The sequence below is a fragment of the Lepidochelys kempii genome, chromosome 7 (genome assembly GCF_965140265.1).
Source record: "Lepidochelys kempii isolate rLepKem1 chromosome 7, rLepKem1.hap2, whole genome shotgun sequence".
NCBI classification, from domain to species: domain Eukaryota; kingdom Metazoa; phylum Chordata; order Testudines; family Cheloniidae; genus Lepidochelys; species Lepidochelys kempii.
The window spans coordinates 81,612,224-81,627,869 of NC_133262.1; the positions used below are offsets into that span (position 1 = coordinate 81,612,224).

General features: G+C 37.6%; 1 protein-coding gene across 1 annotated transcript in view; it reads left to right on the forward strand.

Annotated features, from left to right (window-relative positions):
* The window catches only part of MYPN (myopalladin), a 115,152-nt gene that overhangs the window by 13,505 nt on the left and 86,001 nt on the right, over positions 1–15,646 (forward strand). The window contains exon 2 of the mRNA XM_073353448.1: positions 13,363–14,307. Within this exon, the coding sequence (XP_073209549.1) occupies positions 13,364–14,307 (944 nt within the window). The 5' untranslated portion in view covers position 13,363. The remainder of the gene's footprint in view (positions 1–13,362; positions 14,308–15,646) is intronic.

Consider the following 15,646-nt stretch of genomic DNA (forward strand, 5'->3'; position numbering starts at 1 on the left):
ACTATATTGGTAGATTTTTGTTCACATCATTAGGTTTAAATTTACTTAGAAGCTCTTAGGTTTGTAAACTAAATAAAAAATCAGCAAATATTAAAGGATCCAATTTCATATATTTCAACTCTACTCTTTCCCCTGGCCTTCCTAAAAGTTCATGAGTACAGGATATATTTTCTTTCCTCTTTTTTCCTCAGAGAATGCTATCAACATTAAATAAAATTAAATGTATTTGTACTGATAATTAAAAGTAATTACTTATTTAAGCTAATAAAAACTCCTTCTACAATAAGTTCAGGAGCAAGCTTTTATAGACAATAGTCTATCATAGTTAAAGATCATGACACAACATAGTTCAGACTTTTTAGGTACTATTCCTGTATATTCTTTTAAAATTTTACAACAGTTTTGTTATGGGACTGAAGGAATTATACAGACCTTCAATGTTTCCTGCCAACAGCTAGCATTAGCAGGGTAAGTAAATTTTTATAAGTAATGCTATAGTGAGATTTTGGGCTTTAAAAATTACATAGAACAATAAAGAACAATTGTATAATGCAGTCAAAGATCATAAACCATTGTCTGAGTGATTAGTAAATCAGTATCGCTCAGTACAAATCAGTCCATTATACTAATTAATATTTCACTTGTTTTAATAACCAATGTACTGCAGGGATGGGCAAACTCATTTTCCCTAATTTCATACTCACTCAAATCTCGTAGTTTGAAAGTCTGATAACTTCAGTGTTAATTGATTTCACATTTTGTTTAGGAGAGGCTGCAAAAAAAAAAAAGGAAGAAAAATGTAGTGAAAAAATTGGGGTGAAAATGGAGCATACAACAGGCAGAGAGAAAAATAAATATAGCGGGACTGTGGGAAAAAAGAGTGAAGAAAAGTAGTCAGAAAAAAATTCTAATGAGGAAAAATACAGGTTATCTATTGTAAATAAGGCATCCACCTGTGACAGCCCAGTACTTGGCAGGAGGAAAGGCTTCCTTTTCACTAGAAAATGTTTTTATTTAAACTGAATCTCCTTTGAGAAATCATAGGTTTAAATTACAAGAGGAAAAGTTTTGTGATCTCAAGCAAGTTTGCACACCCAAAAACCAGGACTACCCAACAAGAAATCTCAAATACCACTAAGTTTGTCCATCCCTATCATACAGACTGTTAGCTGAATTCTGCTTCAGGTATACCAGTACAACCCCACTGAAGTAATGCCCTCGTGTGCATGGTATAACACAGCAGAACATAGCTCATTGTTTAAATAATTTAAAATACCACACAGTACCTTGTTGGGTATCTTAATGTGTCAGCCTAACAATGAACACATGAAATATATTAAAATTATATCTGAGCGCTAACATTTAAGTTTTGGCTTCAGACATGAACTAAGGTTGTATTCAAGCTGTCCTCAGTCCTATTCATAGTGCTCCCATGCATTGATCAGTCCTAATACGAGCAAGAATAATATAAAGAATTGGGGTGGATAAGACTGAGGCTAAATCAGGCTACATATTCCATAAAACATTTGGGCCCCAATCTCTGATCTTTAACTTCTGCCTGGAAAGCTTATCTATAGTTCTGGGCACGGAGGACCCATCGAGTCAAGTCTCCTTATGTTTGGATGGGAGCCAGAATAGGAGCACAAAGTTTTGTCACTCTTACTTTGCTTTATAGTTGTGGCTTTTTTGTATCTATACATAACATCCTGTTCTCCCTTTGGGTTTACCAAAGCAGTGCTGTGCAAAATCTTTGGGACAAATATTTTATTAGCCAAAGAGTGCATTTTTGGGTTGAGCAAAACTACTAAAAAATTTGTGTTGAATTCAGTGAATAGTTTCATCTGAAAAAAATTAGTTTTAATGTAGAAGAATTCAAACCATTTTTATACAAGTTTCTAAACAAAACATTTTGATTTTTTTTACATTTTAAATTTTTTTTTACATTTTGATATTTGTTTTGAAACTTGTTTAAACTAATTTTTAAAGGGTTAAAAAATCTAAAAATGAAACTAAACGTTTTTGTTTCAGGTTGAACAAAATGTTTCAATCAACCCGAAACTTATTTTTGTTTGTTTTTCATTTCACTGAGAAAACTGATTTTTTTTGTTTGTTTGTTTGTTTTAGGTAGACCCAAAATGAATTTTTTTATGGTATTTTGGGCTGGGCAGCAAACAGAAAAATCAGTTGTTCACACAACTCTAGAGAGCTAAATCTCAAAGTCTACAAACTGTGGGCCCAGAATCAGAGGTGATGCGTGTGGGAGCGGAGCACCCAGGGGTCATGTGACACCCCCACCCCCCTCCCCGATTTCTCGGGATGCCTCTCACCAGGACACCCAGTAACAAGAAGGATGTGGGTCCCCCTAGCGGCAGCACTCGCCGTGTGCCCATGCAGCATGGGGAGAGAGGAAGCAACAGGGAGGCTGGCTAAGCTCCCCACATCTGCTACACGGGGCTGCTTCTCCTCCCTGCTGCTGGAGTCTCAGCACTTTCTGCTGCCTGCCTTGCAGACCGACTGATGTGAGTTGGAGATGGAGGCAGAGGCAACACATGGGGTGGTCACATATCCCCGCCCCCCCAAATGTTTTAATGGTGCCCCTCCCCCCACTATCCACAGTTATGCATCATCTCTGGGCCCAGTTATACAAACTCTTTCTTATGGGGGTAATCCTTGATGTAAATGGGACGGTCCATGTGATTAAGGACTACTTGAGTCAAAAAAGGCTTACAGTATCAGGGTGTACAATACTGTATTTAGGGCCCATTGACATTGGTTCCAGCCTCACATCCCAGTAGGAGAGGAAGACATCTGGTTGTGGAAAAGCAACTACGTCAGCCCTCGAAGACTACAGCGCTAATGCTGACTTCTGATAAGTAATAGATAATTTAGAAAACATGTTCATCTTTAGCAGTTTTATATTTTAAAATTAATCCTGAATTTATTTAAATTTCAATCTGACTTCAGCTAGTATTGCTCAAAGATATTGTTTGCTTTGCAGTCCAAAGAGAGCTGCTGAGAAGGCAAAAACAACTCAAAATCAGGGTAAGAGAGGGTCTTAACTAGTCTCATTTTATTAGAGCACCATGCATCTAAACTTTGAACTAGGGATAATATCTGTTGTGCATGATAATCACAAAAGTGGTTTATTGTGACCATACTCCAATACCATATATATAGTTCCTAATATATGGCAAGATTAAAGAAGCTTTAAAAAAGAACAATATAAAGGAAAAGGGAAATTTTCTATGTGTTTTTTTAATTTCATGAAGGTTTGAAAGTTCTATGTTGCTTCTTTCTTCGACATCCCATTGATGTAACTCTGAGATTGAGGGTCAGGTGAATAAATATTCAAGGGCAAGGCTTAAAATATATATTCATAAGAATGGCCTCTGCAGAAATATGTCAACACTCACTAATAAAAATGTAATTGTCCTCCACAATTCAGCAACACTCTACCTTGTTCATTAGATTTTGTTCACACAGAAGACCTGGTTCTGATCCAATCTAAGTCAATGACAAAATTCCCATTGACTTCAGTAGAAGCTGTAGCAGTCCCAAAGGGAGTCAGTGTTTTCTCCATAGATCCTCAGTTTACATCAATTATAACCACAATTTTAAAAAAATCCATGAGAAACTAGATACTTACATACAACCTAGAGGCTGGAATAACAGTATGTGGAGATATTTAAATTATTTTTACTTATTTACAAAATTATGTAACAATGAGCAAACACTTGTAAGAATTTCTTAGCCTCCCAATCAAATTATGTTTGTAACTATTAGGGATTCTAAAATGTATTATAGATTAAACAAAGCAGGATGCATATTAAAATGTGAATGTTGAAAAGTAAATTATCTAGAAAAATATATCTGAAGCAATAGACAGACTTGCATTTTACCCCACTTATTATTATAGGTATTTTTCCTATCAGAGGCTGTTCCTTTCTCTGAGAACTGGGAAGCTTCCTTTATTTTTCTTTGTTTTCATGCCAGTATTTTGAAATGCGATTTCTATTATGAAGTTAACAGCAATTGGTGTGGGCAGCTGAATTAAAAACTACTACCTGTATCTAAAAACTACTACCTGTATCTAAAAGTGATATACCATTTTCTTGTAAGTAATTTTCCATAATACATTTTTTTTAAAAAGCCTTAGGAACACAGAACACAGCTGACTTAACTCCCCAGCTCCAGCCTAACCTTTCATGAGCGTCTCAAAGTCTGTCATATCAACAGGCAGTAACCGGAAACAGAAACTAGGACAACTGTTATGTGACAATTCCCACAAGCATGTGGGAATGTGATTGTGATCTTTAGATATCTGAAAGATCACTTGTGACATCTATGTGCTTGTTTTTTAATTGCCTATGTACCATTTTAATTATTAAAAACTAATTTGTTTAGTGTTTGTGTTTGATTAACGTTACATTTTATAAATTGGGTAGGGATGACTTATGTTAAATGAAATTAATTGGAGATGGATATAGTCTAATATCACTAATGATTTAGATTTTTAACCAGAAGCAGTAGAAATACAGGAAGAAGGCCTCAGCTCGTGTGACATGAACAGAGCAACCTCTCAGCATCTGACCCACAAATTTCAATATGCAAGAAAAAAGGTCAAACTAGCAATTTGCTAGTTATTCTATGGCTGGAGGTTTTAAACCTCAGTTTCTTTCATATTCTATTAATGGGAGTTAGAAGTGGCAGGCAGAAATTATATATATTGACTAAATCTACTCATTTTAAAATCAGACTGAATGCCAAAGAAGGTGTTTGAATGCTTCACTTCCAGATTACCACTTTATTATTATATCGCTTGTAACATCAGGCATTCAAATTTTTCCCTAGCCAAACACAGGAGCTGACTTGTGTCCAAGAATTCTCCCTATTTGCTAAGATTTCACTATCATTTATCTCAACAAGACTCAAGATTCTTTCGGTGACAAGAAGAGAATGAATTTAAGTGACTCCATACTATATAAAATGAATTGGCATGTGACAGTCTCATGGGACAAGCTTCTGTCATTTAGGAATCCCCTTGCTTTCAACATATGACATTTAGGTCAAGCCATTGCCAAAATCGACTTGTGGAAGCCAATTCGAGCATTGTGGTATATCTTACCCTAAAGGACATTTGGCTAACAACAGAACATTGGCAGAAATGTAGGCTTTTTGGAACTCAGTGTTTATCCAGTTAATTGAACCCAAATTAGCACGGTGGACAGAAGAACCATGTATAGTCAATGTTGCTAGACTTTGTCCTTGTGTCAGTGGAGAAAATCAGGTTTTATCTCCCCATTTTCCATCCTAAATATCACTAACAAGCTATTTAGAAATAGCTCACAATTTCTCCTGTTGACTTTTGGTTTACTAAAACAGATGCTCTTTTTTCCAATCTCCACTAAAAAATTTGGCTAAGGTTTTGGTGCTTTGATTTATCTGAGAAAATCTAGTCTAGTGTGTCCTTGCTAGAGACTGTCTCTGTTGAGTAGCGCTTTACTGAGGTGGGAGGGTGTCAAGTCACAGAGTCTAAATAGAGAGATGCATAACTCTGTATAAGCTTTATTGATCACATCAGCACTGTATGGGTATCTCACACATCACTGACTAATCTCCCAAACTTCTATCCCGCTATGCATTGGGTTCACTGTGAAGCATGGAATAGATTATGTGGGGCAAACTCTTCTTTGGCTGTTCCAACATTCTGATGAGAAAAATGAAGAGGAAATCCCAAAGACATAACTAGGCCAAACCAAAATCCTGATATTTGAGCCAGAAAGGAGATGTTAAAGACTGGATCCAAATCTGGATACTTTGCAGTTCAGATACCAATTTGAAATCAGGACAGTTTTAGCTTATCCAAATGTACTTCACATTCCTCTTTAGTCCCTACCATTGCAATATAGGAACTCTCTATGTACTTCTTTATCACTTTGCTCTGTGGAGTCCTTGAAGAGTACAACTTCTTTTAATAAAATAAAATAAATTGCACATCTCTCAAGGCTTATTTGTAATTTGGTTGTTCGATTTTCTCAAAGCAAGTCCTTGGTGAAACTCAGCATTTTTTCATTTGACTCTAGCTATCATATTGTTCACAATATTTCTGATTTTAGATAACCAAATGCTGTCTCAAAGTGTGATGTTTGACTAGCAGCCAACTTCTACCTTACTAAAAATAGAACAAAAGAATTATCTTCTAGGCAAGCTGAAAATAGAGTTAGATACAACAATTTGACCCGGAATGATCTCTAAAGAAATATGTAAGCATAACTAGGATTAGATTGAGCTTTTTATGTTCAGCCTAAGTATGAAGATATGCCTAGATGCACTTTCCTAGGAGGAACTCTGTGCTCCACTCCTGCTCTGATGGATAGGAGGAAGAAAGTTAACTCATCCCCTTTCTGGGGTACTGTTTGTTTTCCCACCTCATGCCTGACCAGATTTGCTGGCTGGCACATAGTTGGGTGGAGCCTTAGTTTTGCCTATTTCCTGCCCACATGCTTACAGGGGTCAGTGTTAGGTACAGAGCCTCAGCTCTCCCCCAGTGTCTGAGGTCTGAGTCATCAGGCAAGCAGCCCTAGTCTGGCCACATGAGAGGGGAGACACTTTGTACTCCCCTATGTGATTGTGTTATAACTAGTCAAAATCTAGCCCTTGGTATTTTAAAGTTATCAGGCTTCAGTTATACATGTTTTGGTTTTTGTTATTTTTATTAAAGATCCTTTCTGAAGAATTTGCATGACCATAAGAATTTGCATAAAATATCTGCTATTTTATATTTTCAAAGTAATGCTCCTTTTTTTGTTATTGAAAGATGCCTATTTATTGTACTCTTTTGCTAGTGTACATTCTCCAACTACTTTGCTAAGCCAAATGTTCCTCCTTATGACTGGCTTCAGTGACCTACCAGACATCAGAATTTTACTTCTTCAGGGAATTAGAGATAATTTTATTTGTGTTTCAATGTTTTTTATGAAGAATCCAGAGGAACAACAAAGCCCTAGCACAAAGATTCAGAAGAAACACACAGAAACACAACTGTTTGTTTTGTCTAGGTGCAGAAAAACTGCATGATGATTAATGAGGACCGTGGGAATAGACATCACACTGAAATGAGAAATTTGTAATCCCAATAGATCTATATAAATGAAATCTGGATTAGTCATCAATAGATGAGTCCATATATCTTCTCCATCCAATCAATTTATGAAGCATTTACCTTTATTTCTCTGCAGGAGATGCCAGGGTTTGGTCTCATCGAGTTATTTTTCAACTTGTATCTCCTCCTGTGACCACCCATTGTGCTCATATTTGTACAGGAATGCATCCTTCCTCTTCAGGTCTTGATGGACAATGCATTTAGTTTTACAGAGAGCACAGAAATGGAGTGACATTGTGGTTAAATATAATGAATTTTTCAGGATAACAAACGTGCCCAGGCAAATCAGTGGGACAAATACTGCTGTTAGTTACACTTGTACAATTCATGTAAAATCTCAAACCATTCCCATGTATAAAACCACAAAGAGACAGATTGTAACATTTAGCCTCAGCCTTAAATGGAGTGATATGAAACTGCCCCAGTCCAGAGACACTCTGTAAGGGATTGTGTCTCTGACAGCCTTAAATGGAAACAGGCAATGTGCTTTCCTCCCCATGCCCAGCCAGCTCCATAGTATGGAGTAGGAACTAGGCTATGGCTCTGCCTCTTCTTCCCCACCTGCTCTGGAATTATTTATGCCCCTGGTGAGCCCAACAGAGGGACTGAAATTGTCCATGGCCCAGGTGTGATATAGATAAATAGGAGAAGAAGTCTCCTTGTGCCCTCCCATTTACATACACATATACATGCTAAGGACAACTTGGCTGACAAGTTAGGTTATTACAATCTTGGAGGGTCTACCAGTACTTCTTGTTTGATGTTATCTGCCTTTCTGATAGTCATCTCCTTAGGGCAGTGGTTGTGTCTTTATTTGTGGCTTGTACAGCATCTTGCACGCTATCAGCAGATACAATATTCTACTTTAGCTCCATTATATTTCAGTAAGATTACATGGTTGTAAACGAGATCAGAAGCTGGCCCAGAAATTATTGTAGCATCTATACTGGCATTGACCTATGTATTAGAAAGACATTGTCCTCTAAGAGGTAATATTCCCTTCTCTGTCCAGTCATTTACAAAGCTGTGAGCCTCCCAAATCACTGTTCTTTTATGTGCCAAAATTCCACTGGAACGTTGTGTCAACCAAGCACAGCGGGGCAGGAGGGTATGGTCAAGAGCTGGTACCTATCTCTCTCCCCAGGAGACAGGTCCTTGGGAGCCAGTTCTCTCTCTCTCCAGCTGAGCTGCAGCTCCTCCAGGCAACAGCAGCTGCTCTCCCTGCCCTCCGGGTGGGGAGGTTGATTGCAGTTACTCCTGTAACTGGACTTTTCGTGTCAGGACACTGCCAGGTCTGCTTTTTCACTGGACTTTCCAGTTGAAAACTGGATAGGCTGGCAACCATAATGGGCCCCTTCCGAGTGTAGGCCTGGTGCAATGGCACCATTGGCACCATTGTAAACCCAGTACTGGATGCAAGCGTTGACTTGTCCTGGTTGGCTAAGCCTGACTCTTACGAACAGAAGACAAAAAGAGAAAGATAGAGAAGAGACAGAAGCAATAAGTTTTGTGAGGAAACTGACCCACTATGAAAGCAGTAATAGTAGAACATTAGGTTCCAATTTTAGGAGTTGCTTAAGATAAAGCCATGGAAATAATGATAATGTCTGGTTCCCCTCCTTCCATCTGGTCTGTGGAGAACATCTTACAGGATCAGGAAAAATAAAATGTAGTGGTGTCTCTGAGTCCCAGCATGGGTTGGTGATGATGAAGGCCAAGATGACAGTGATCCTTGTTAATGCGTCCTCCAGGCATAAACCAGTTGCCAAGTACTCCCCAGAAAGGGAGTGTACAAAAGGGATGGCAACCTTGTCCCATCCAAACTGGCTAATGAAAACAAGTGTCTGATGGTCCACATATGCACACTTTCTCTGATCTTGCATTTGGGCCTGTTGCTATAACAATTCTGTAATCCTGAAAATCCTTTATCAGCAGTTCTTTTAGTTCAGAAAAATTCAGTTTACACTGTTCTTTGACTTCTTTCTGTGCTTCTTTCCGCAACAACTTTACATAACATGTGTATAGCTAAAATGGTCTTTCTACCACCTTTTACCCACTTTGGATAATTTAAGGCTTCAAGCCTGATGTAGTTCCAATCTATAAAATTAAGACTGGGATTCGGGCAGCACTTTGGGAAATGGGCTGCTTATTGCAGAATTATAGCTAGGAGGTGACAGGGCAGCAAGAGAAGTATAATAGCACAGTCCATCAGCAGGGCTAGCTAGACAGGGGACGTTTCAGGTCTCAAGGTATGGATGAGAAAATGATGTAAAGAGGAGGGATTTACATTTATTAGACACTAGAAGTCTGTTGGGGGAAGGTGGAACCTATATAAATATAAAATAGATGTTTCACCTTTAAGAACCTTTCCTTTTAACAAACACTAAGATAAGGAATAAATAAAGTAAGAAAGAGGTACTCTACTTTGCATCTTTTGGTATTGGTAAACTCAGTAACTAGCCATACCTGTATTAACTTCATTCAGAGAACATTTACTATATATATACACACACACATCTACTACCTAGTCCTCTGCATGGAATCTCTCCTTTTCTTCTAAACAACTTCAAGCTGAATTTTCAAAATATAAGCACCTTAATAGGATATTCAAGTCCCACATTTGGATATTCATATTGGGCCTTATATGCATAAAACAAGAATTTATGTGCTGAAATGCTGATCTGAGCATCCAAATGTAGGATTTCGAATTCTTATTAAGGCATTTAGAATTGAAATTTGGGCTTCCCAATACCATCTTGTCATCTTTAATGGTTCACTGCATCTTGGCTCACTTGACTCAAATAGTTTTATATGGTCCAATTATAGAAATTATAGAAATGGCATTCTTGTCAAAGTATAAAATCAATATCCACCTTTACTCAAATACATATTGTGAAGTTAATGTGCTGAACTGTGTGTCTTAATCAATGGATAAAACAATTCATAATATTCTAAGTATGTAAAGTAAGTAAAGTACAGTACATGCTGTGCCGTAATTTGTTTTTTGTAATGGTTGAAGCTATAGTAAAGAACAGTATTATCAGACGCATAGATAAACATGATGTTGGGAGTCAACATGGCTATTATAAAAGGAAATCATGCCTCACTCATCTGTTAGAATTCTTTGAGAGTGCCAACAAGCATGTGGACAAGGCAGGAGCGTTGGAAGCTCTCTAAAAGTGCGGAGGTGACTAACGCTTGAACTGTAGCCTGATCTGCCCCTCCCACGTGAGGCTCCATTCCACCTCTTCCCTTGCGCCCCCATCCCTGCTCCACCGAGGCCCCGCCCCCACTCTGCCTCTTCCTCTGAGACCCTGCCCTCACTGCGCCTCTTCTCCCGAGGCTCTGCACACTGCTTGCTCCTCTCCGCCCCCTTGCCCCCCATCACTTGCCCTTAAGGCAGGAAAAAAGTTATGGAGCCATGGCCACTTCCTCCTTCCCACCCCATTCCAGCGCCCCTCAATATATTGCCAGTCAATACAGTGTACTTGGACTTTGAGAAAGCCCTTGACAAGGTCCCTCACCAAAAGTACTTAAGCAAAGTAAGCAGTCATGGGATAAGAGGGAATGTCCTCTCATGGATCAGTAACTAGTAAAAAGATAGGAAACAAAGGGTAGGAATTAGGGCTGTCAAGCAATTAAAAAAATTAATCGCAATTAATCACGATTAATCGTGCTGTGAAACAGTAATAGAATATTATTTACTTAAATATTTTGGATGTTTTCCACATTTTCAAATATATTGATTTCAATTACAATACAGAATGCAAAGTTTACAGTGCTCACTTTATATTTTTTTTATTATAAATATTTGGACTGTAAAAATAAAAGTAATAGTATTTTTCAATTCACTTAATACAAGTACTGTAGTGCAATCTCTTTATCATGAAAGTTGAACTTACAACTTATGTACAAAAAATAACTGCATTCAAAAATAAAACAACGAAAAACTTTAGAGCCTACAAATCCACTCAGTCCTACTTCTTGTTCAGCCAATCACAGACAAACAAGTTTGTTTACATTTGAAGGTGATAATGCTTCCCGCTTCTTGTTTACAATGTCACCTAAAAGTGAGAATAGGCATTCGCATGGCATTGTTGTAGCCGGTGTTGCAAAATATTTACATGCCAGATGAGCTAAAGATTCATATGTCTCTTGATGCTTCAACCACCATTCCAGAGGACATGCGTCCATTCTGATTATGGGTTCTGCTCAATGATCCAAAGCAGTGCAGACCAATGTATGTTCATTTTCATCATCTGAGTCAGATGCCACCAGCAGAAGGTTGATTTTCTTTTTCGGTGGTTTGGGTTCTGTAGTTTCCGCATCGGAGTGTTGCTCTTTTAAGACTTCTAAAAGCATGCTTCACACCCCGTCCCGATCAGATTTTGGAAGGCACTTCAGATTCTTAAATCTTGGGTTGAAAGCTGTAGTTATCTTTAGAAATCTCACATTAGGATACCTTCTTTGTGTTTTGTCAAATCTGCAGTGAAAGTGTTCTTAAAATGAACAACATGATGGGTCATCATCGGAGACTGATATAACATGAAATATATGGCAGGATGCAGGTAAAACACACAGCAGCAAACATACAATTCTCCCCCAAGTAGTTCAGTCACAAATTTAATTAACACATTTTTTAACAAGTTTCATCAGCATAGAAGCATGTCCTCTGGAACAGTGGCCAAAGCATGAAGGGGCATATGTTTAGCATATCTGGCACGTAAATAGCTTGCAATGCTGGCTACAAAAGTCCCAAGTGAACATCTGTCTTCACTTTCAGGTGACATTGTAAATAAGAAGTGGGAAGCATTATCTGCCATAAATGTAAACAAACTTGTTTCTCGTAGTGATTGGCTGAACAAGAAGTAGGACTGAGTGGACTTGTAGGCTCTAAAGTTTTACATTGTTTTATTTTTAATGCAGTTTTTTTGTACATAATTCTACACTTGTAAGTTCAACTTTCATGATAAAGAGATTGCACTACAGTACTTGTATTAGGTGAATTAAAAATACTATTTCTTTTGTCATTTTTACAGTGCAAATATTTGTAATAAAAATAATATAAAGTGAGTACTGTACACTTTGTATTCTGTGTTGTAATTTAAATCAATATATTTGAAAACGTAGAAAAAATATTTAATAAATTTCAATTGGTATTCTATTGTTTAACAGTGCGATTAAAACTGTGATTAATCGCAATTAATTTTTTTGAGTTAATCTGGTGAGTTAACTGCAATTAATAGACAGCGTAGTAGGAATAAATTTAGAGAGTTAAATAGCGAGGTCCCCCCAGGGTCTGTATGGAGACCTGTCCTGTTCAACATATTCATAAATGATCTGTAAAAGGGGATGAACATGGGAAACTGTGAAGGCCTAAAGTGTAACCGGGTTTCAAAAAGAATTAGATAAGTTCATGGAGGATAGATCCATCAGTGGCTATTAGCCAATATGTTAAGAGACACAACCGTATTCTCCAGGTGTCCCTAAGGCTTCAACTGCCAGAAGCTGGGACAGGATGACAGGGGATGGATCACTCAAAATTACCCTGTTCTGTTCATACCCTCTGAAGTATCTGGCACTGGTCACTGTTAGAGACGGAATACTGAGTTAGATGGACCATTGGTCTGACCTAGCATGGCTGTTCTTATGTACTTAATATATTATTTTCTATGAGTTTTCAATGAAAAATTACCATTAGAGTGTGTTTTAACCCCAAAAATTGACTTTGTGGGGTTATATACTTATTGACTCTCAGTGATTTCAAACCAAAGTTGCTCAGTTTATAAGTACCGTAAAGCTGTTTGTTTGTTTTTTCTCCTAATTGTCAGTCCTACAAATTCAGCATCAAATCTAAAAGTCAAAGCTGGCTTGCACATAGTCAACCATAAAGGCTTTGCAACTGGAAGTTATTTAACAATTTTCTTGACCTATTACCTGGGAATAGAATAGTTCTGCAAGTCTAACAGGAGTAAAAAGTAATAAAAACTGATTTTAGTTCACAAAGGAAGCAGATCTGACTCTGAATTACACAAGAACAGGTCTATTTAATAAAAAGAGCCCATTTTTAAAAGAAAATGTTTAGAATAGAAGTACAATTTAAAATCTTTGTGTTCTGCTTTTCAGACGCATATAATTCTGTGCTGGTAACTAATTTACTATTGCTGAGGTGTGGTCCTATTTGTCCTTTTTGTTGACAGCATGCAAGACAACAGTTTAGAATCTTCCACTTCAATATCTCAACTTCTGAGAGAGAGTTATTTAGCTGAAACCAGACATCAAGGGAACAGTGAAAGAAGTAGATCAGAAGCATCTCCACACACTTTCCATTATGGCAGTACTTCTGGGGCTTCAGAGGAAGTAGATGGCCAAGATGACCTTCCAGATCTCTCTGCCTTTTTGAGCCAAGAAGAATTAGATGAAAGTGTAAATCTGGCAAGACAAGCAATTGATCAAGATCCACTTGAAAAACAGGATGAGCAACAGACACATGTACATTATAGCTCTGATCAAGTGAAAAACTGTGGAAAAACAGTTTCAAACAAACAAGTGCCCCAGTCCACAGTTTTGCCAACTTCAGACAATGGTCTCCACTCAAACTTTTGCCTGGATCATGTCACAGAAACAAAAGGTTTCAAAGAGAGCACTCAGGATCTAAAGAAACAACAGTTTGGTTCTGAAGCAGAATCCAAAAAGGAATTCCTAAACAAGGCAGCAGATTTTATTGAGGAGCTTTCTTCACTTTTCAAAGCACATAATTCTAAAAGAATAAGACCTAAAACGTGCAAAAACTACAGGAGCAAACTTGAATCTAAAAATAAGGCTGCTCAAGAAGGTAGCCCTAGTTTCCCAAAGCTGTCAGAAAAGAGAGAACGACCTTCTATTCCAGTACCTCAAGACTTGGATAATAAAGCAGAGCATATACTTGAAAAAACAAATGATCAACAGGAGGAAAACTTGGAAGCTATAAATCAAATAGAAAGTACAGATTTAAGAACAGAGGCAGCACCCACATCTTTATATTTTGAGGAGCCCATCGGACAGCCACCACGCTTTACACAAAAACTGAAAAGCAGAGAAGTTCCTGAAGGAACCAAAGTGCAGTTGGACTGCATTGTGGTAGGAATTCCAGCACCTGAAGTCAGGTAAACATATTCAACTTTTGCCATTTTGCATTTCTGTAATGGCAGGTGGATGTGTTACACCTCTAAGATGGTTTTGTGTATATGTTTTAAAAGTTTGTAGCAGAAATTCTTTGATCTTGGTTATTAACATTAATTAGGAAAAACAATTGCTTTCTTTAAATCATCCAGAGGGTTGTTGCTGTTTAAACTTAAGACATTTAGGGGGCATGCTTTTTCTCTGAATTGTAGAGGAGATACCTGTTAAGAGCTACACTTCTGTAATTAGAAAATGTGTTATCTCCTTTCTGAGAAAGATTTGTTCTTTTTATGGGAACTGAGTGATCAATCAAAGTGAACCAGGTGAAAATAGCTATGTGCATGATTCTTGTTGCTATAGTTTGAATGCATTTGGGTTGAGTAAGTACAGGATTGTATGACCAAGAGATTTTCACTAATAAATGCATAATATAAATGATGAGAGATTAAAAATCCCCTCTTCAGTTATTACACTCGGAGCCAGGAATTCCTTAATTCTAATACAGGGTCTGACAAGGATTCCCTCTGTAGCCTTGGGAAAGTCACGTAACCTTAGAGTCTTCAGCTGTGAAATGCTTTAACTAATGACTGTTTGTTACCCATGTGGTTGAACAGCTAAACCATGTGGTATAGTTTCTGCCTACATCTCAGGGGAATGTCAAGGATTAATTAGGTAATATTTGTAAAGACCTTTGGTGATGAAAGGCACTATAAAAGTGCTAAACATTATATGCCAGGGACACAGATTGGGAAATAGTTTATTAAAATTTTCACTTTTACCTTCAAATTCTCAGATTTTATTAGTGTTTCTCAACCTAAACTTGTTTAAAGATAGCCCATAGACTAAATGTTCTCAGTCACCTGGGTGCAACCCCAGTGACTGCAATGAGGATGCATCACAGTGACTGAAAGGAGAATTCAACCTATCCTCTAACGAAAAGTCATGCTATTTACTTTTATTTCCCAATTAATATTGACAGTATCTTAAATAGCCCAATAGCTCAGACAGTCATCTACTATTTTCTTCATAGTTTAGAAGTCCCTTTTAAAATATATTGCAGGGTCTTTCTTGCATCTTCAGAGTCGCCATTCCCAACTAGGTTTATCATTTCTCTCACAAGAATAACAGGCTTCAGCATCAAGTGAAAGACATACCGAGATTTTTGTAGTAAAAAATCTTTGTCTTCCACTCTCCCAGCCTTTTTCCCCAAGAATTGCTACTTCTCAGAAAGAAGCAGTCACGGCAGCACATTCCTGTAATAAGGACAAAGGAATGAGCATCTACAAACAAATCCTTTGGTTTTGGCCACGTTTCAGCTATGAG